Source organism: Melopsittacus undulatus, chromosome 1 (assembly GCF_012275295.1).
Source record: "Melopsittacus undulatus isolate bMelUnd1 chromosome 1, bMelUnd1.mat.Z, whole genome shotgun sequence".
NCBI classification, from domain to species: domain Eukaryota; kingdom Metazoa; phylum Chordata; class Aves; order Psittaciformes; family Psittaculidae; genus Melopsittacus; species Melopsittacus undulatus.
In genome coordinates, this window is record NC_047527.1 from 116,559,355 (window position 1) to 116,581,598 (window position 22,244).

A 22,244-nucleotide genomic window follows, 5' to 3' on the forward strand; every position below is an offset into this window, starting at 1 on the left:
TTTTATTTTTGTTCAGAAAAATGGTGAGCTTGCTTTCCTTCATCTCAAAGCTGGTTCAGAGCACAGTATACCTGGGAGAGTGAGAGGGAAACCCTATATCAAAAGGAAAAAAGCTAAACCTATTTTACTAAAGCAAAGCAAATCTAGAGAAATTTCAATATTTCTCACCACATGTAGACTATGAATACAGATTTAACATAATATTAGTTCTTTTAATTATTAAGAGACCCACCACTACAGACATCTGCCTAATGGGTGCAATTCATGGCTCCAAAAGTGTGAAAAGCGAAAGTCCTATTAAACCTTAGTGATTCCTACCTTAAAATGAAAAGAAATTCATCATGAGAAGTTTAAACATTTAAATTCTTTTGCATATGCTGAACTCCAAGTCAATACAATTTGCAATGCATACAGCACTGCTCTTCCAACATACATGTACAGCAAGAAAATCATTCTGTTTGGCTGACACCAACAGATAAAAAAATCCAATTTTTATTAACAGATCACCTGACACCAATTAAATATCACAATGAGAAATAAACTTGATCATCTTCAAAACTAGCCTCATGAGGGTGTTTTATCTGTAAATATTCACTCCTAAATCTTTCAGTAGCTTGTGAATATAGCTATGATTGTTTCCTACAAACAAACAAAAGCCTTGCAAAAGTAAACCAATTTCTAATTTAATAAGATATATTTCATTTCCACTGGCTATGAGTGCATACAGAACTAGGGCTACAAAGCCAATACTGACTACTAAAGGGAAACAGCAATTAGATATATTAAAGATTCAATATTGCTCCCTCTGAAACCGATAGTAGTGTTATCAGTGACACAAATGGGCAGCATCAGGCTGTCAGAACAAAGAATGGACCAAACAAGGCTATCTTCACATGCATTACTTGTAGTAATTTAAGTAGTCAGGAAGGCAAGTGGGAGAATGCCTGAGTAGACACCACTATAACACACCTGTGAATGGAGCACAGAAGAAGAACTAGAAGCACTATTCACAAAATTAAAGAAAAGAATCTCAGAACTGGAATAAAACTGTTATCATTTTACTGCGCACATACAAAAAGATCATAAAAAGAGAACTGAGGAACTATTGACCTATCAGGCTCCTGCAGACAATCTACAAAGTTTTCACTCAAGTACTGAACAATTGACTCACTGCAGACCTGTATTTCACCCAATCCATAGAATATGCAGACCTTCAATCAGGCTTTTCCACAAAAGGCTACCCTTTGTGATAAATGAACCTCTGAAAAAGATTCTAATATAACTTACCATTATGTATGGTATTCATCAACTTCGAGAAAGCTTTTGAGTTAGGAGAAAAAGGGCTTCATGTTAAGATCATGTTTAACAGACGCACAAAAGAATATATGTATAGACAGGGATTTCAGTGAACAATAATATACCTGAATACACCTTTCTTGTATTAGAGCTCTGATCATTTACAGTAGCTGAAACTGTAAAAGGGATTTATTTCTATCCACTACAATTTTTATTTCTTTTACCAGTGTTTGTTAGCTTTTAAATATTGAGTGTAAGAACATTCCAGTATAGGCCAATTATGTAAATTCTAAAGCTACTATTACAAATAAAAATTCAAATACTTTCCAACAACAATCAGCCTTCCCAACAAAAGACTGATTTTAATTTCATTGTACAGAATTTAGAAACTCAACCTGAAGCTGCCTTCCTAATTTTAATCACAAGGCATCATTTTTGCTTCACTGACAGATTGAAACTAACTTAAGCAGTCAAGTTTAACAGAAAACAGTTGTGCCTCCCAGACTTCAGGGAGCTCAGATGACGAACTCAATGCAGAGGGAGAAAGGATGTCCAACTAGCAGCACACCAAAGGAGATGCTCACATGAACTTCCTTTTCTTCAAGGGTTGGGGCTCTCTGACCACCAATATGGAATACACTCACATCCTCTGCTGGATAGCTGGAACTCTCTGCAACTCAGCCTCCACAGCAACACAACCCTTTTATGCCCAGTTGCAGAATGATGGCAGTCATGCCCATCTCTTCATTCATACTTAGGATAATGACGTCATGACTATAAAATTACTAGTTTCACACTACTGATGAACAAAGCCCTCAGCTTAGATACCTGGTTTGGCAAGATGATCAAATGAACAAATCTGCAGGCAAGAGTGTGGCAAACACCTGTGTCATCCTTCCATGGGTGAATTTTCTACCTGCATCAGCCTCTAAGGTCTGACTCTAATAAATGCTCGTGTTCCAAGTGGGTGACTGTCTTTTATGCTTTATTTTTCTCTTCTTCATTCTCCCCACAACTGGTAGATATTAAAAACTACTGTCATAAGCCAATTAACAACAAAGACAATCCAAACTTCTATCAGTGATGCTAGAATATATTACAAAACTAATTCTGAAGTCATTAAAAAAATTCCTTGCCTTTTACCTGCTGCCTAACCTTGAACAGCTAGTCAAAAAGGTGCTCCCATGAAAAAAAATAACTGTTCAAATTTAGAGTATTCTAATTAAAACATTACAGACCAAGCCTGCACTGTAAAAACAAGAAACATATAGTCATGTTTTTAAATTTTGTGGTAGAGGGAAAACAACCCACAATATACAAAATCATGAATGCTTGTCAAAAGTAAACTAATCCGATAAAAGCGAAACTGATAATCAACCTTCTCAAAAGTTTTTCAGACAGCTAACAACAATGTACAAAAATACACTTAAAACTATTACTCTACTAGGCAAAGCCACTAAAATGCACAGACCATACACCACTGCAACAAATTCTGCCCCCGATGCATACAATACAATGCAACTGCTGTCTGCCGACCATAGGAGCAGAATCATTTCACCCACAACCACTCTCCACAGCCTTTATTTTATCTTAATTGAATAATTTCATTCCAGTTATGCTCAATTTCTGCACAGAAGAAAATAGCCGCCATTTTGGTCCACCAGTGCCTTTGATATTAAGAAAAGTCCCTTTCATATTTAAGGGACTGTTGGGTACATTTGTGAGGGTCTTGGGGTTGCAGTGCTTTTATTTTTTGGTAAACAAGCTCAGCTCCAGACAGTCTGAAACTACACCTTTTACTTTTGTTTCTTTAAGACTGTACCACACAGGAGCTACCATTAACCCCAACTATCACATGCATGGTATTCCCAGGCATCTGTCAGAGCTTTCACAAAGTTTTAAAGCAGAATACACTAGATATGCCCCAGTGAAAAATTTACAAGATACACACTTCATAGACAAATGAGTAAGAGATGCAGTTAAAAGAGCTGCCAAAACAATTCAGCAGACCTAGTCAACATGAAGTTAAAACAAGCAGTTATGTCGTAACTCAAGAACATACATAAAAACTAAATGGGAGAAACAAACTGTGGTAGAACCAACAAGAGTAAACATGTGAAAAAAGCATTCACACCTTTGAGTTTTACTTTGAAAGTCTTTCTTCTTTTGTAATGCTTAGGATTCCCATACAAGTAAAAGGACTATCATGCAATGATCAAAAAATACAAACTAAGTAAGTGTTACTAATTATCAAAAAGGAACAGAGAACAAAAGAAAGAAAGCATAATTATGCCACTTTAAAAATTCCTGTTGCACCTGTATTTCAAATACTACCTGCACTTCTCAAAAGCAATATAGTAGTACTAATAAAGATCTGGGAAGGGTAAGAAGGGTATAGTGCGAATGATAAAAATGTATAAAGATATCTAGGTCTAAACAAAGGTAATGGCATAAATGACAGACATTTATCGATTATGAATACCGTAAAGATGCCGAGTATTTTCAATTACTATGCACCTTTTTTTCAGAAGTGTCAAAACATGATCAACAACAGCTGCAAACAAAGTACATCCTTCTACAGTGCATAAAGACATGAAACTCACTTATCACATTCCAGATATTGACAGCACAAATGGTTTCAAGAATTATTAGACAAATTCATGGAACAGATTCCCAGCAGAGATCAAGAACTACAGATACCCAACCCTGAGACAGGGTGCAAGGAATCCTAGTAAGAAAATGGCCCATTTAACCTAACTCTTTTCAAACAAACTGTTCTAACAGAGGCCTCATCCTGTTACATGATGAAGTGCCAACACTAGATCAGTCCTCCTTATGATGGAGCTAATTCTAGACTCCCCCCAAGCCTGAACACAAAACAGAACTGTTCCCCTAGTACTATTCCCTTGCACACCTCACAAATTAGCAGAAGGTAGATGAAAAAAAAAAAAAAAGGTGGTTTATTCTGGAAGGAAAAGAGAGCTACTGCCTGGGTTCCTAGTACAACTGCCAGGTTTGGTACAAACTGGTACAACTGTCTCCCAATTTCTTCTTACACTTTAAGTACCTTCCCAGCCACCCAGTTTTCTCACCCAATGTGAAGCTACTGGACTCCAACTAAGTGCTAAGGTGTCAGGAAACATTAGGAAATGGTGAATGGTACTTGAACACACTAAAAAGCTACACACTGCAGTAGCTGGACTTCACATTCATAGTTTTCCTTTATTTTCTGTCTCTGCTGGCTTACACGCTTTCCTCTCAGTCTTGTCTGAATCCTTCCTTTCTTTATCTAACCCTGCTGCTGCATGCTTCTATTGCTCACTTTAAAATCTTAAAATTATTCTTCCCTATAATCAATGCTGCTCAGAAAGACTTAGTTGCTTCCAGCTCATTCATTTCTATTACTTCCAAAATATCTCAGAATTGACTGTACAATACCTATATCCACATCACCGTCCTTCTATTGTTCACTACCTGTTTTTCAGGTACTTGGATATGCATACAATAACTCAAGTTAAATTCTAAGCTTACCAGTACTCCCATAGCAGAAAAAGGCCTAGTGACTTTAAGGACGTTATTTGCTGTAATCAACCACTAAATCCTACAGATAGAACAATTAGTCAATTACAGTTATCACACTTTAACAACAACAAAAAAATAACACACACACCAACCAGCCACCCCCCAAAAAAATTAAAACAAACAAAAGAAGAAAGGACAGTTAACTATATTGACTGTTTACAAGCTGCCTTTTCATTCATTTGGGAGAATGAAGGAATCAGGGTATTTTATCCTTGTGGGGTTGTTTGGGGTTTTTTAAAAGTACTTGGAACATCTAGTCATTCTTAATATGGAAATCTTCTTGTAAATGTTCAAAACAAATAAACAACAGGAAATAGATATAAATCCAAGTCAATTACAAAGGATCAGATAGGATTACTCATGCACAAGCCCCAGACACATGTTCATATTCTCAACTCAGTTTCTAGAGCTATCCTGGTCCGAAGAGGCTCACTCTTTCAGACAAAAAAAAAAATCTATTTTTTCAGGTTACTTAGTCTAGTGAGAATCCTCTTCAGAAACTTCTTACCACTGAGTGTAATTCCCCCTCAGGAAAACATATGCAGCAATCTAGATCACTGTCAAAATTAGCAGTCTTCTTCATGTTAACTCTTATGGCCTCCTCACAGACACATTGCTTATCTACCAGATCTGACACCAAAAGAAAAAGAATTATATTTAAAAACTGAATGAAAAGTATTTAAAGAAAATGAAGCAATGGGCTTGCATCTAAATCCCAGTTAAAATTAACAACAAATTCAAATTAAATTCAGGATCAGACAAGAACTTTTCTAACAATATAGTTTGTTTCACTATTTCTTGCATTACCACCCCAAAGCTCCTAAGAAATATTTTCCTAAGTATTCTGACATCACACTGTGTGTGTACAGCATACCTGAATATCAAGCTCCTTTTTCAGTTATACCTCATATTCCTGGAAGAGAGGTTTATTTGAGTAATCTGGAAATACAGTGGCATGCCCCAATGTTGTACGCAGTGACAGGCACTGCAGAAAACTGCACCACAGTCTACCTAGAGCTTCAGAAAGCTACTGTTCTTAGTCCTATTACATCCATGCAACCTGTTTAAGTAAGTAAAATAAATTACTTGTGTAAGAAGGAAGCACAGAGAAATGTGGACTGATAATCAGACACTGTATTTGTTTAAAAAGAGCACAATATACAGATAGTATAGTTGCTATACATCAGCACAGGAATCTGTCCACTGTAAGTATTAATGGATTTGCCCCCAAGCAGTATCTTTCAGTTAAAAGCTCAATTATTTTAAGGTACTGAGTCTTCCTTATACCACTACATTATGTATTTATTTACACTTTTTAGTTTTAAAACTTCACGAGGGAATCTCGAAAATTATGATAATCATCAACCGTTCTAGACATTAGAGCCTTAGCTTATATAGAAATTAGTGATCCTAACTGTAATCTTGAAACAGCTTTCATACAGTTTAACTCCTGGTACTGCAGCTCTTCACATCAAATAAACGGAACATTTAAAGGCAAAGCACATTTCCTTCTGATTTTAAAAACTTGACTGTAGTGTTATCACCTCTGACTGGCAACAAAAACAGAAAAATAATTTTACCATATGAACTGGACAGTCTTCAGAGAGACAAAATGCTGCAAATACTATCAATACATATGCATCACTTGTTTTTCAGCTGTATCTGACTTCCTAGAAGACTTGAAAGTCTGTAAGATCTTATAAATACAATTTTCAAGGAGGAGTAAAAAGTCCTACTGCTCCTTTTATAGTCAAGCATCTTCTTTGCCCTCTCCACACGCACTTTTTTACATTCCCCATGTCACCTTTAACAGATTTTATGGAGTTAAAAGACTGATTGCTATCTCGCATTTGACTTACAAAGAATGCCCTAGTAAATTGACTCCAGATGCTGAAAAATCTTCACACTCGAAAAGATGCATATTTTAATTTAAAACTGCAATATCTACACAAAACAATAACAAATTAAAGGGGCGTGGGTTGTAAATTTAATTTCTAAAGGAGATCTTGGGAACTAAACAGTTGCAAGTAAGCGAACAACACCTGTATCTCACTTCATTTTCCAAGCAGCAATAGAATTTCATTTAAGGAATATTTGCTTATACCCAGAAAAGACATACATCTCTAAAATTCTGTAACAAAGACATCTTATAGGATAGAAATCTTAACTGTTTCAGAGTGCCTCCTTGTTCCCCTTCTCTATGTTAAATTCTAATATAGATTTTTTTTGTAAAAAGAGCTAAATAACTAACATAATCCAAGCACAAAACCAGAAGTTTCAGTGCAATTTCTCTTTCCCTATTTTTTAATATAATAATGATAATGATGCATAAGTTTAGCCCACGTATCTGCAAAGATAATCAATCCCTGGAAAAGCAGACAATTTATTTTGTTCACTATGCAGGCAACAATAATAGCAAAACTGTCAGCTAGTTCTCATCCATACAGTGTAGTGTACCCAGACTTCCCAGGCCTAAAATAGATGAGTTTTTATTAGCAATTCAAACCTAACACCAGAACTATACAGGCAATTTGTGGGCTTATGGGTCAAATATAATCTAAAAGCAAACAGTTTACAAAAAGCTCACAGACTTCTTGGAAAACCTTCCCTCACCTAACACGAGAGATTTATGGTTAAATTTGAAAGTAGTAAGTACATTAACTTAGGCAGACTGTAAGACCCTTCTGTCCCAATCCATTTTATTCTCTGCCAATACACATATAACTAAAAAAAAACCCTAGTGTATTTATACTGACATTTATGATGTTTCAAAAATATCATATTTAGATGGCAGTCATGCAAATAATTCTGTATGGGCGAAAGTCTATAATTTATTTTATTCAGTATTAAATTTGTATTTGGATAGAAAATTCTCATAGCTTGAATAAAACCAAAATTTCAAACCATTTATAATTAATTACATCTTTTGCTCAGCTGCTTAAAATTACATTTTTCTCCTGAAATGAGTAACTACCAGAATCTTCTTTATGTATCACAAGATCATAATTTAAACATACCATTTGCTGTTTGACTATCAGAGCATAATAAATTAATGATGATATATTTTGAAATGTAACTAGAAATTAATCCACAGAGTCACACTGTAATTTGGGAATCTATTTTCAAGTATACAATCTTCAAAATTTCCATTTTAACCTGACAGACACATTCTCATACATTCTCAGTCAGGTAAAATCTCATTTCCATGGCTGCCCAAAATCTCCAATACAGGCAGGCCTAAAAAACTTGACAAGCAAACTATACCCCAGTTATGAGAACTCCCTTCCCTTCCCTGGAACATTTTTTCATTTCAGAAAGCCCCCACATCTGTTTTCACTAAAAAAAAAAAAAAAAAAAGAATCAGAGAGAAAAGAAATATACAATTTTTTTAAAAAAAACAGAACTTTTTTTTTTGTTTTGCTTTGTTTTAAATCAAGTTTCATTTCAATGCAATGCTCCAAGAGTTGCTAGACATGCACAGGGGAACTGATTTGTATTTAACGCACAAACCACTGCTTCCCTGGCAAGTTGGACAGCCTGGAGAATTCAAAGGTGGAAAGGCTGAACATTTTTTGTTTTCAGAAGCTCACCTCATTAAGTACTTACTATCAGTCTGCATTTTTCTGTCAACATTTGGGTTGCCCAGGGAAGTTGTGAATGCTCCAACCCTGGCGGTGTTCAAGGCCAGGTTGGACAGAGCCACGGGTGACATGGTTTAGTGTGAGGTGTCCCTGCCCATGGCAGGGGGGTTGGAACTGGATGATCTTAAGGTCCTTTCCAACCCTAACTATTCTATGATTCTATTGTATGCCTCTTCTCAACTTTCCTATATTCATATTCTAGTGAAAATTTAATCAGAATTAAATAAAGTACTCTGCTACCTGCAATATCTATGGAGTTTGTTCAAGTGATACAACTTTTCTATCCCTTCTTGAAATAAGCATCACAAGGATGACAACACACTTTTTTTCTTAAATCATCTCAATATGACATAATATTCAGTTCTCCATTATTATTCAGAAGCTTTACATAATTGTTTTCAAAATACATCTTTATTATAAAGTTCATTGTTCAGTTTTTTTCCTTTTTTTTTACAAAACTTAATCAAGGAATTATTATTCATTATAGCCAAGAGTACAATATACGTTGCTAAAAACTACTGTGAACCCTGACAGTGAGCAGCAAAGATCCAATTCCTTCATTTCTTCCCAATCTTTGATAAAAGCATAGAACATAACATGTTCCCTACTAATTCCTGTATTTTGAAACACATTATTTGCCCTGTTACAGTCTATTTCACATGCCAAACTGATTCATCATGCTAATTTTTGTTTTAGAAATCAAAAGTGTAATACAGTACAGCATTAGGTTTGTAGATAAGAGTCAAACAACAATCTCTATGAGCATGTGACTTGATTCTTAGCTCTAGAACTTCTTACTGCAAATCGAATAAATCTTCTAGAAGATATATCACCTCCAAATTTTCAGAATCATTACTGAGAACTGTTCAACTATTACCTTCTCTCACTTGATCACGATTTACTTTGTTAGGTTAAGAATCATCATAGAATCAGTTTTCAGTTCCTCATATGATGACAAAATCATAGAGTGGTTTGGGTTGAAAGGGACCTTTGGATAAAGATCATCTGTTTTTCCAAGCCCACTGCATGGGCAGAGAAACGTTCCACTAGACCAGACCACTCAAAGCCCCATCCAATCTGGCCTTAAACACTTCCGGGGATAGGGCATCCACAACTTCTTTCAGCAACCTGTTCCAGTGCCTCACCACTCCCACAGTACAGAACTTCATACAGTTGGAAAAACTAACTCCATAGCTTTTGTACAGTAATGTGCTTTTTCCAGTTCTGAATCCTTCTCATGGCTCTTCGTTATACACAGCAGATAGCAGAACTAGACACAATATTCAAAGACTAGATGCACTTTGCTGAACACAAAGCTACCTTTCTGATTCATCTGCTGCTTATGCATTCAGATCTTTTAAAATCCACCTCAACACTGGAAACTCAGACATAACTGATAATTCATCTGTATGATTTTTCTTTTCTGCCCTTCTTTCCCCAGAAGGCTATCCTTGTCCTGCAGGTACACATCCATCTTCCTTAGACATAATCTTTTACTTTAGCCCCACCAACACAACTCATGGTTTGTACTGCTTACCAAGAGATCCAATTTACCCTGCCTTCACATACAGATTTTTTAGGAATTGCAGAATTTTCCAATAAATAGCATAAGGTTGATAACTGATGCACAGGGAAATGATGTAACTTTAAAGTTAACCCTTTGACTTAATTCTCTGATCAAATAAACTCAGACTTAGCCATTAACTACATTTAAAGCAACAGTTTGCTGACTTAGTGTCATTACAGCTCTTTATTTAAAACGCCATGCTGTATCAATTGAAGTCTAGACTTCTACTATGCCATTGCTTTTATTAATACCAAAAAAAAGGTCCAGTAAGTTATTTTCCATAACTCACAATAACCACCATTAATCAATCATTAAGTCTCTGCATCTCTTAACATCTTTCTTATATCAGACACATTCTAATTACATACCATTAACTACCTGCCAATCTCTTACAACTTCACAAGTTTTAACGACTTACTGAAATTTAACATTAGTAGTCTAAAAACATGAAAATATAAGGTATTCACCATCATGCCAGTTTATTACTTCTGGATGTAGCTGCTGCCAACACCTGTTTTACTTGAGAACATTGATGAGGGATCACCTAATGATAATCCGCATATTCATAAATTTCTCCTACCTCATGTGATTTCTTCCCAGTTACTTTATGAATGTCTCCACATTTTCTACAGCAACAATTGTCAATTTTAACATTTTAATCTTGTATCAAACACCATTTCTGTTGAGCCTCAAATATGAAGAATTAAACTCTCTGCACATGAATTTTGCCCTGTGCATCTTCTACGCAGTTTGCTTAATCCTAAAAGGTCATTAATATCCATTACCATCAATTCGTTCTTTCTATTCTATCTCCTCTAGAATATAGGCTGGCTTTTTAACACAACAAGACCTATTTTTCTGCTTTGGCTTCCAGGGCACCTAGCAGGTAAATGTAACACAAACTGTTCCACAGTGGTTTTTTCTGAACTCTTTCTAACAATAGCCTTAGTTAGTATGTCAAAGGTTACAGGAGTTTAAACATAACATCAGAAAGATTCAACATGAGGTCTGAGGGACTCAGTATATCAATGATAATTATTTCAAATTAATCACCTACTTCGAAGCTCAGAGACTGCTCTCTTATATCATCAGTATGACAAAAAGCTTAACAGTAAGATCACCTCCTTGCAGAAAAATGTAAAACTTGGCAGAGGCTTCATCACTGCTTGAATCACAGAATCCTAGAATCCCAAGGGTTGGAAGGGACCTCAAAAGATCATCTAGTCCAACCCCCCTGCAAGAGCAGGGTAACCTAGAGTACATCACACAGGAACTTGTCCAGGCGGGCCTTGAATATCTCCAACGTAGGAGACTCCACAACCCCCCTCCCCTGGGCAACCTGTTCCAGTGCTCTGTCATTCTTACAGTAAAGAAGTTCTTCCTGATGTTAACGTGGAACCTCCTATGCTCCAGTTTACACCCATTGCCCCTTGTCCTATCACTGGATATCACTGAAAAAAGCCTAGCTCCATCATCCTGAAACCCACCCTTTACATATTTGTTAACACTGATGAGGTCACCCCTCAGTCCCCTCTTCTCCAAGCTAAAGAGACCCAGCTCCCTCAGCCTCTCCTCATAAGGGAGATGTTCCACTCCTTTAAACATCTTTGTGGCTCTGCGCTGGACTCTTTCAAGAAATTCCCTGTCCTTCTTGAACTGAGGGGCCCAGAACTGGATGCAATATTCCAGATGCGGCCTCACCAAGGCAGAGTAGAGGGGGAGGAGAACCTCTCTTGCCCTACTAACCAAATGAGAAAAAGACAATAAAATACATAGACTAAGCTGAAGCACTTAGTAAACTTCTATACAAAACTGGAATTTGACTGCACAAGACAGTATCAACCCAGAGGGGCCTTATTCTGAACACTGTCTAGTATAACCAACCAATGCATGCCTAAGACAGCTCAAGGGTAGAATATGTATGATGTAGAAATACAAATGTAGAAAGATAAATAAAAAGGTCGCCTCAATTGTGACAAAAGAATTCCAGAAGACAGACACAGCAAGGGTGCTGAAAGAACAGACTACCCATTTTGAGATGCAATTTGGAATTAAACCTTTTCTAGTGTTCTTAGTGGGGAAAAAAGGGAGAAAAAACCCTGTGGGGTTTACAATACTCATAAGGGTATAAAATCCATGCTGCAAAAATTAAAATAAAAAAATTAAAAAGCAAATGATTCCCTGAAGTCCTTAGCAACTGAAGCTGATACAATACAATTTGTTGTACACTTGAAATCAAGAACAGAACTGGAAAAGACAGAGAAGCACCTCTATACACTTCAAACACTGTTTCTTCCAGCAGGAAGAATCCATGCAGAACTTGGAGAACTTCATCTACCATAAAACACAAAATTCATTTTACTTCTGACACTTGACTGCTTTTCATTTTACCCTGCTGCATTGTTCCACGAAAGCCAGAAGGTACTGTACATCACATTAAATATTCTTTTCCCTACTGCTGTGAGAAATTAGTTCTCAGAAAGTTCTTCACACACTGGAGTTTACTCCAAACAAACAGGAACCAGAGCCTGCACAAACTGCTTGACAGGAAAATACAAAATGTATGAAACTTATTTACCATAACTGTACTTCTCTTTAATTCCCACCACTTTGTTTCTGCATTACTGCTGAAATAAAGTGCAAGTAAGGTAAAAGGAACAACTGATCTTAGAATCTACTACCAGCAGAGGCAAGGATTGAGACAAGATGCTACTCTTCTCTTCCAAACTCTGGATGAAGGTTTTTCTGTTCTTTAATTGCCATTGTTGTGAAAAGAAAAAAATAAAAATCTTCCGAAGAAAGGATCACTGCTTTACAATACTTTGGATTACAAATTTATCTATAAGTGTTATCCCCTAGAAGGATGATGAGAATCAATACTGAAATTCAACTAGTGTGACATAAACAGCTCTATCAAATTGTAGTGTTCACATGAAACCCTCCCCCATTAAAAAGATCCTGAATTCAAAGACTTCAAAGACCAGCAGCAACTGTAATACAACCTGAGTTTATGTATTGTAATACCTTTTAGCTATGTGGCCTTGTACTATTCCTGGTACATCTCTGTTATTAAAGAGGAAAACCAAGTTCTATGGACTGGGCAGAAGTTTGCAGAGGGCAGATACTTTGACAAAAGGAGCTGAATGTACTTCTAAATAAATGTCTTATGGAAGACACTTAATTACATAAAAACAGCATGTGACAAAACTGTTCCCTTTAAAATAAGCTTTTCTTCACATTTCCTCTAATTTGAACACTGACTGTGAACTGGATTATCACTTGTCTGTGAAGTAAGGAATTTTCATCATTTTGATGGATCTCAACAAATATTCAAGAAAATGGAAAAAGAATGGTAGCTACAGTTAAGAAGGTTATCAAATAAAAATAGGAGGAGAATCTTGAAAGAAGTGCCTCAAAATATTTGTTTAGTATGGTCTAGCTCATTCCTCATTCTGCTTCTCTGAAGTAACAAGGCAATTCCAAGAAAGAGTCATTAAAAACTCTTTAGCTTGACTTCTCCTGCATTTTCTCTCACTACATTTACATGCACAAAATCTTACCTGGGGTTTTGGGTCAAATCATTTAGACTCACGTGTAAGATTCTGTTACTGGGCAATACAGAAATGTTTCAAAGAGAAACACAGCATATAATACCTGAGAAAATGTATGTTTCTCAGGTATGTTTCTGATAATACTCATGTCCTTCCTCATTGTAACAAAGTTGTAAATGGACCACTAAACCCAGAAAATGCTTATGAAGTGAGGAAAGCAGCACTACCACCATAATGTCTTTGCTTACAAACCACCTGGTTTTGTTTCTTTGAGTTTTCTGGGGTTTGTTAGGGTGATTTTATTTCTTTTATTTATTTATTTTCACTCACATTCTTTGGCATCTTCAGAAAATATCACTGGTTTAAAGGACAAATCTAACACTTGCTACTAAGAACCTAAGCATGCCTAACACAGGGGAAATTACAGGCTGAAAATCATGATACATGTAATAAACCTACCCAGTATGTCCATCCTCTATTTCAAAGCTTTGTAAAAAAGGAAGCTTAAAAATATCACTGGCATTTTATAGCTGGAAGAGTGAAATGTAATCAAGAGGACAAAGGAAGCAAGAATGGCACTAGCCAGGGAAAGGCCAGTTCTAGGAGCTAGCAAAACTAGAATATTCGAAGACAAACCTAAGGGTGGGAAACATGAGTCATTCACTTCGAACCAAGATCTTGTGTTTCCACCTCTTACCCAACCACAACAATACATGATCCACCTCAAAAGCATTATAAAGGAATAATTAAGTTCATACTGAAATAACCAAAACACTGATTGGTTGCACAATCTCTGTTCATAAAAGGTATCAGGTTAACATGTTTATTAAACTGCATTTTCATCAAAAAGATGGACAGTGAGCTAGGAAGTTTTGTCACACACCATTTCTCCCTACTGATTCCAATGCAGGAATAATGTTTTTTAATATAGTTGCCACTGCTATTGCCATTATTACCTGTAATAAAGAACATAATTTACCTATACCTAACAAAAACTTAAAACAATGTGGGTTTGAGATCATGTTTAAGTACCTGTCTTGTTCTCAAAGTTTTTTCTTTCTTGATGCATGTATGGTTTTAAAGTATCTCTGGCTTATGCAGTGAAAATATAAAAGCACGAAACCCTGCCCACAACCAAATATTCACTTTCCATCCCTTTCCCCTCACCAGCCTCTCAAAGCAAAAAAAATCCCCCTAAAACAACAAAAAGGTCAAAATTTCAAAGTTGCAAAAGGGAGGGATCAGATAGTTTGCTATTTTTTTATCCAAACACAAAGGCCTCAAAAGAAACTTCAACAATGACTTTGGTAGATACAGTATTCTGCAAGGTCATTCCACACACAGGTTTACTGGGAAAAAAAAGCCTCTCTCAGCACCAGATGCACATAACATTTAGAACAGAGGAAGAACAAACCAGCCAATTTCAATTGCTAAAAAGCACACAAGAATATGAAAATGTCATCAAGTTGCACAGGGACCCATATTCAAAATATCCTTTTATGTGTTTAAACTGATAATTCTCCATACAGACATTTTGAGTTTTAGTTAATCTGAATTGGGAAAAATAATTGAGGGACATACTCAGCACAGATGATATGCTTGAGTACTGATTTTCTCCATGTAATAAAACATACAGACAATACAGTCTGTATGCACTATCACTTCTTTTAGCTAAACATGTCACATGTCATTTCCAAAGAACCTACTTTCATGCAACTTATTTTTTCCCCCTATAGACTCAAAACCTGCATTTATATAGCATATAGGTCTACACACAGGTCAATTTACTACAGCCACCTATGGCACAGTGGCACCGATACATAAAACAAAACTTATTCTTCCAACAGTCTCATTCTGATTTTCACATTTTCCCCCAATTTGACTTTCAAGATACTTTAAATGATACTCTGTTCTGGAAAAGCATATTCAAAATTACAGCTAAAATAACAAAGACATACTTTAAGGTAAGAAAACAAATCTAGTAATTGCCTACCTGAACCCACTGGAGATGAACCAACACTAAGACTTTGTAAACTTCCATTCCTGAGCAAAGTTGGAGATTTCTGAAGACCAGAGCTTGTCACACTTCCTGCAGCAGATGCCACAGATGAAGTTGGGGAAGCAGAAGAAACTGAAAGATGGGAAATACTTTCTTGACTTTTATTTCCTTTTGGTCTACCAGGCCCATGTTTACTTTGCTTATTTCCTTTCCGTTTCTTCTCTGTTACAGTTTCTTCTTCTATTCCAGAAGTCTGAGCTCGTTTGTATGCTGTAGAAGTAAGGCTTGAATTACCTATGTCTCCAGGGGAGCTGTCAAAGTTTTTAGATTGGGAAACAGCTGATGATGAAGGGAGACCAATTAAGGAAGTGAAACAATTGACACCCCCTTCTTGACTCCCAGCCTCTCCTTTATGTACATCTTTGGTTGGTGCAGCCTGTTGAGAATGCGTGAAACTGTCACTTCGTAGATCTGTGTCTGTAAAACTCAAAAAATCCTGGGGAGACTGAACTGAACTTCCAGAAGAGGACTTCATGCTCCCAGGAGTGCCCAAAAAGCTTCCTAAAAAAAAGAAGAAAAGAGTACAGAATTATTTTCCTGTAGATGATGAAAATCAGTGGGAAAGATTAATATCTTTGGATACGAAATTTTAAAGAGCAAGGACTTAACGAACGTTGCTACCAAGAGCTAAAGAAATTATTTTTAAGATAACTCATTGCTTTTCCTGTGGGTCTTCGCTCTGCTGGATCTGATTCTCAGATTTCTGTCTGAGATTCAGATTTGAGTTTGGGGCACAAACAATGAACAAAAGTAGAATAAACAACCTTGCTGCTCAAACAACTTTGACATTCCTCATGTTTTCAAGCCGTAACACACACCTGGTGCAAGTCAAAACGCAGGTTTTATTAAACATACACATATATAAAAAGAAGGCTGATAGAAACATGCTAAGATCAAATCTACACTATGCCTGCAATCTTCCCTACCATTCCACCTAAATCAAGGGTCTGACACAGGTCAAGGGAACAGCAATTGCACTTAATTTACCCTGGCTGAGAAGGTGTTCCACGGAAGCAGTATTTTTCAAAAGGACAGGAGGAGAAGTGGAAAACGGTGTACAAAACTGACATTTTAAGACTTTTTTAGCACTGTCAGAGAACCATAAAGATCTTTTGTGTAACAGAATTAAATTGCTTCTCTAATATTTGAAATCCAGTCATTTCATCACTGTGTTAGTGCATACAAGGCAGAAAATGGAGCACAGCTGGAAAATACAAATCTACCGTCACTGAAATTCAGTAATTCTATATGGGTGGGTGCATGTGGGTACTGTTTTACAGAACTCAGACTGATGACAACTATCCCCTCAAAAAATACTTCTAAATATGACACTGGATATAAAAGAAAATCCTATAAAAATAGCGCTTTCCCATTAGTACTCTATTCAATATTAGGAATTCAATTTAAAATATAATTTACATTAATACAGCAATTTAAAAATCATAAAAAGACATTGTTTTTTGTATTTTCAAATTACATCAACTTCATTTAATGCAGCTTTAAAGAAAACACAAGCAGCTAGTAAAGATCTATTTTGCCATCTGCAGCGAGCAAGATTTTTCTTTAAATGTAGGATTCCAGAAGGCAATTTTCAGAGTTTTGAGAATGTAAAGAAAAAAATGTTTCTCATTTTTTCAAATAAGAGTCTGAAATACTGTAAGACTTGTAGACAAATTTAAAACTACTCATTGCACACACAAACTCAAAGGAAGACCAAGATTATAAAGCAGAAATGTCAGCTGCTACACACCACAGCGAAAATTATACAAAAAAATTACCACATAGAAGGTCTAGTTTGTTGTGTTTTAAAATAATGTTTTATTAGTTAAATAATAAAATTGACTTTTATTTATTTTTCTTCAAGTCTGATGAGGATGTCATAATAAAATTTGCTTTTTAGAAGTATTAGCAGTGCACTTAATATGTTTTAACATGTTCAAAACATCAAACTTTTCGTATTACATAAAGTAAAACTACAAAGTATATAGTTGTCATGTAATCATCTTCTGCTTATGTATTTCAATGGCAAAAAATATAAAAGTAAAAATGTCTTTCCTTTGAAGAAAACAGTGTATTTTAAATGTCTGCATCTTGAAAAATTATTCAGGGACCACAACATACTATACATTAGGTAGTCCAGCTTCGTTCTAATATGCACTAACTATAAAATGGTAGTATATTATTCTGTAAAAGAGCTAAGCAAGGCCCCTAGACTGAAATTCATGTTAAATTTTACCCCAGACTAACTCTGAAGCACATAAAGAAACTTCTGGATTTAGCTCTTAAAGAGAGTAACAGTCTAAACAAAAGCATCAACTTTGCCCTTTAATGATGTGCGACCTTCTTTTTCACATTACAACAATGAACATTTTTTCCCTGAAAAAAGTTACTTTTTCCCCAAAGTGAAACAGCATTCTCATAATTGAGGATAAAGGATTATCTACTTTTCAAGTTTTAAATATGTAAGATTTCTAATTCATGTCAAAGCAGAAGTCGTGTTACAGCATAACAACTGATACCTTGCTGAAAAGGGCTAGCTGCAGTCACAGTTGTTCCTGGATTTCTTCCAGCACCAGGCTTTCTTCCCCTCTGACCCGAGCTGTGACCTGCAGATTTCTTGCCTTTGCTCTCTGACCCTCTAGCCTCTGAAGAATCTTTTCCACTTGAAACGTGTGTAGAAACTTCCTGGAAATTTGCATTTGTAAATCGAGCTGTGGTATCCTCCAACCGCTTCAAGGAGCCTGACATGGAGTTGTTGCTAGTGCTTGTGTATGTCTACCATTTTGATAAGAGAGAAGAAAAAGACAAAAGACTGTTAGGTCACACAAAAAAAGCCTGTAACAAAAGAACCATTTAAAAGAACCCATTCTTTAAAATAAACTTGGAAGTACTCAAATACTAAAGTAACAGGCAACAGCAAGAGTTACATATAGTGAATACTTGAGATTTTCAGCAAACAATTTTAAGTGTATAAAACTTCATTTTGTGGAAAAATGAGTGAAAATAATGTCAACTTTGATTGAAACTCTTATTTCACTGAGGTCAGTGGCTTAATCTCACATCTATGGTTACACTGTCTTTACATTCTATTTAAATAGGATATTGTTATTTTGCTGTTTAAAATTCAAAGTTAAAAAGAATAAATGAGATTTCAAATGCTTTTCTGAAAATATTATTTTTATGCAGTTTATTTCTTCAAACTGGAAACTTTGTTCCATCAGCAATGAAACTGATGAAGGCTTCAGAACCTAAGACCTTGCACTTTTAAGACTTCATAGTCTAAACATCAAACCAAAATCAATTCCAACAAGCCCAACTGTCCCTTATGTGTTCACTTCCCATCATCACACTAGGATTCCGTGCCATCTGAACAGTCTCATTCAGACAGTTCCTTAAATAAAGACAACCTAACACACTCCCGGAGCTCCCAGTGCAGATTTCTTCCTCATCCGCCACCCAGCCCTATTCCTACACCCATCAACTCTCCACAATGCTTTCGAAAATTTTATCTTTAGGCCCATTATTCTTCCAACTAATTTTGTCAGAATTCTTCATACTGGTGAACAATCGTCAAAATAGGTTCACAGAAAGTAATTAGGCAGGGAAACTGCACACATAGCATTAGAAAAAACCCACAAAGGTATGGATTTTTTTTCCATAATACGGAAAATGTTTTTGTAAGAGAGAGAAAAAGAGAGGGAGAGAGCGAGAAAGAGGGAAAAAGAAGGGAAGGGAAGGCATTATGACAACAGATTTTTTATACCAGAAGAAGGAAAATTAATGCAAAATTACGGAAAAGGAAGTAACAGTCTACTGTTATTTATATTCAAACCAGCTAGTAAAATAGTCTTTTGACTGCATAAAGCTTCTTCAACAGAAAATATGCACACTAGAAGCTACTTACCCATTCAAAACAAGCTTAGTTTTTCAGGTTTTATAGAAGAGAGTTTAAAATAGTAATTTTTCTCCATTAAAGACTGTACAAATATATGGCTCTTAAAATTGAGCACATATGTTTTCTCTTCCCCAAGATGTTTGCTGTATTTAGGCCTACAGCAGAATATTTCTTCATCATAAGCAGCTTTGCATAGCTGTTATAAAAAGTTTTCCATATTTTTACTAAAACAGCTAAGACATTTATATAGAACTTACTTTTCAGACATCTAAATATGCGAGCTTTGAGAAAGACAAAAATTTAAATCTATTTGTGTACCACTCTGCATGAATTACTGTGAACTGCAACAAATACATACAACAGATTTTCTGAATAACTGTGAAGAAGAAAAATCAGTCTAAATCTGCTGAAGTACAATATTAAAAATTATTTGCCCCAAATTCATATTACTATGCTGGTAAATGCATCTAATGGAGATCAAGCCATTTCTAAAATATGTTTAGTAATCAACTTTTCGAATTATTACAAAGTCCACAAGAAAGCTCAATTTTCTTGAAACTGATGTGTCACTTGACCTGAGTAAAGTAGCAGTGGTTCAAATCTGAGTTTTCTGAACAAAGGGCTTCCAAATATGCAATAACCTAAACCAAAAGTCAGCCTTTTTCTAAGATGCAGGATTTCTCATCCAAAACCTTCCTTTCCTAATTCTTATCTCCTATCCACCCAGTTGGATATTAATTACAAGGATAATTCTCTGTTGCTATCAACAATCAGAGTTTGATGTTGTCTAGTACCTCTTCCCCATTACTGGAGGAATTTTATTTACTTATTTTCTTATTTTAAAGGGAAATAAAGTTTAACACAGCTCTGCAGACTGGCCAGGGCTAGGCAATGACAAGTAGGCATCAATCTGCATCTACCATGAAGAGATTTAGTCTGGCTGCAAAAGCCTGAGCCCTGCTCTCTGGAGAGCATGTATGCACATTGCAGTTCTGCTGTTGAAGATTTTGTTCCAACATTTCAGAAGGTGCTCTAAAGTGTACCGAAATCTACATGCTTACTCGGAATATCTTGAACACTACTATGATGCAATATGGCCTAAGCATACGAAAGTTGGTGTCATTTGGTATTTTTTCCCCCCCAGATTGTATTCCTTATTATTAGCTGCAGCAAAGTGCTCTACACAAGATACACATACATCAGTTGCTTTGAGAAGCCACAAGATACGCAATAGGATCTAAGGTACAGCTTACTAAGCTAGTTGGTTCAAACAATATCCTACTCACCACTAAAACTGCTTTTCTAAAATGCTATTTTTTAAAAGGCAAAGGCCTAAGAGAAAAGTCTCAGAAAAAAACCCTTAATATGCCATGGCGAAGTTATATTGTTTGTTGGGGGGGCGGTGTTTGAGGTCAGGAGAGTGACAGTGGCACAGAGCAAGGATCAAAGGATAGAGGCAGAACACCTTAGATTATTTACTGACCGGTTTCAATCTCTGCAGCCCCCACCCTCCCCCCAAGCTTACAACACTGTCTCCTTACAGCATGTGCTTTTTAAACAGGATACGCTGCTCACACCTCTCCCCCTCCACTGTTCACACTGCAGTCAGTCATTTTTCCTTCATTTCAGTACTGACATGCCCCAAAAAGGAGATTCCATGATGTTCCAACTCCATTCCTTGGTTTATCTGGGAGGACTTGTCTGTTTCATGAGTGTTAATCCCGTTCCCAAAATTCAATCAGTATTTCCTAGTGCAATTACCAAGCTCACTGTGTGTATCAGAGTTCCTTTATGCTTCCCATAAGCCAGTTAGCAGGGCTTTTTTTTCCCCAAAAAAGCAAAGTTTCACATTAGCAATCTGGTACAGAGAGAGCTACTGTCATTTTTATGCCACCCATATATCACTCTGTGCACCATGAAGAGTTATACCATCAATCTGCAGCACATCTTAAAACTTCTGGGATAGCTTTAGATTTACAGTAAAGGCGTAATAATCATTCTTGCTATACACAGTACATCCCAAGGCTTGAGAAGCTGTTAACCCCAATACAGATGTCTAAGGTACTCTTGTACAAGAGAACAGACAGACCGCAGCAGGTAATCCTCAAAAAAAATGCCAATAAAAACACAGTCCAAGCAAAAAATAACCAACAAAAAAAAACAACTCCCAACACATACCCCGTACCTCACAAACACTTCACAGCTGTAGGATAGTGATGTTCAGTCATACCAAACAGACATTTCCCTACTCTTTTAATTCTCTTCAGTACCTCACCCATCTGAGCATGTCCCCTAATAACCAGACTGGGCTGATAGTGAGGATGAACTGAGGAGGGTCATCACCATCATCTCTGCTATTACAGACAAAATTCAATCAGCTGTACTTTCTTTCTCTTGGCAGTATCTTGTACTTAGTTACTGACTACAATTTCAATGCGGATACACTGTATTGTGTATCTTTGCATATATCAATATTTTGGAGTTCTGTTTAAATTAGTAACACTCCATCCCACTCAAAAAAAGGACAACTGTATTTTTCTATGTATGTTAAACCACACATATTTTTAAACACTCAATACAAGGCAAGTTCAAAAGCTGAGACAGAAGATTTTATCAGGACTGATAAAAAGGGACGACAGCCCTTCCCTACTAA

General features: G+C 36.2%; 1 protein-coding gene across 4 annotated transcripts in view; it reads right to left on the reverse strand.

Annotated features, from left to right (window-relative positions):
• The window catches only part of MLLT10 (MLLT10 histone lysine methyltransferase DOT1L cofactor), a 128,502-nt gene that overhangs the window by 45,468 nt on the left and 60,790 nt on the right, over positions 1 to 22,244 (reverse strand). For all 4 annotated transcript variants that reach the window (XM_034059949.1, XM_034059947.1, XM_034059945.1 and 1 more), the window contains 2 exons: positions 18,216 to 18,471; positions 15,631 to 16,197 (listed from right to left, as the gene is read on the reverse strand). In XM_034059949.1, coding sequence (XP_033915840.1) covers positions 15,631 to 16,197; positions 18,216 to 18,471 — 823 coding nt within the window. The remainder of the gene's footprint in view (positions 1 to 15,630; positions 16,198 to 18,215; positions 18,472 to 22,244) is intronic.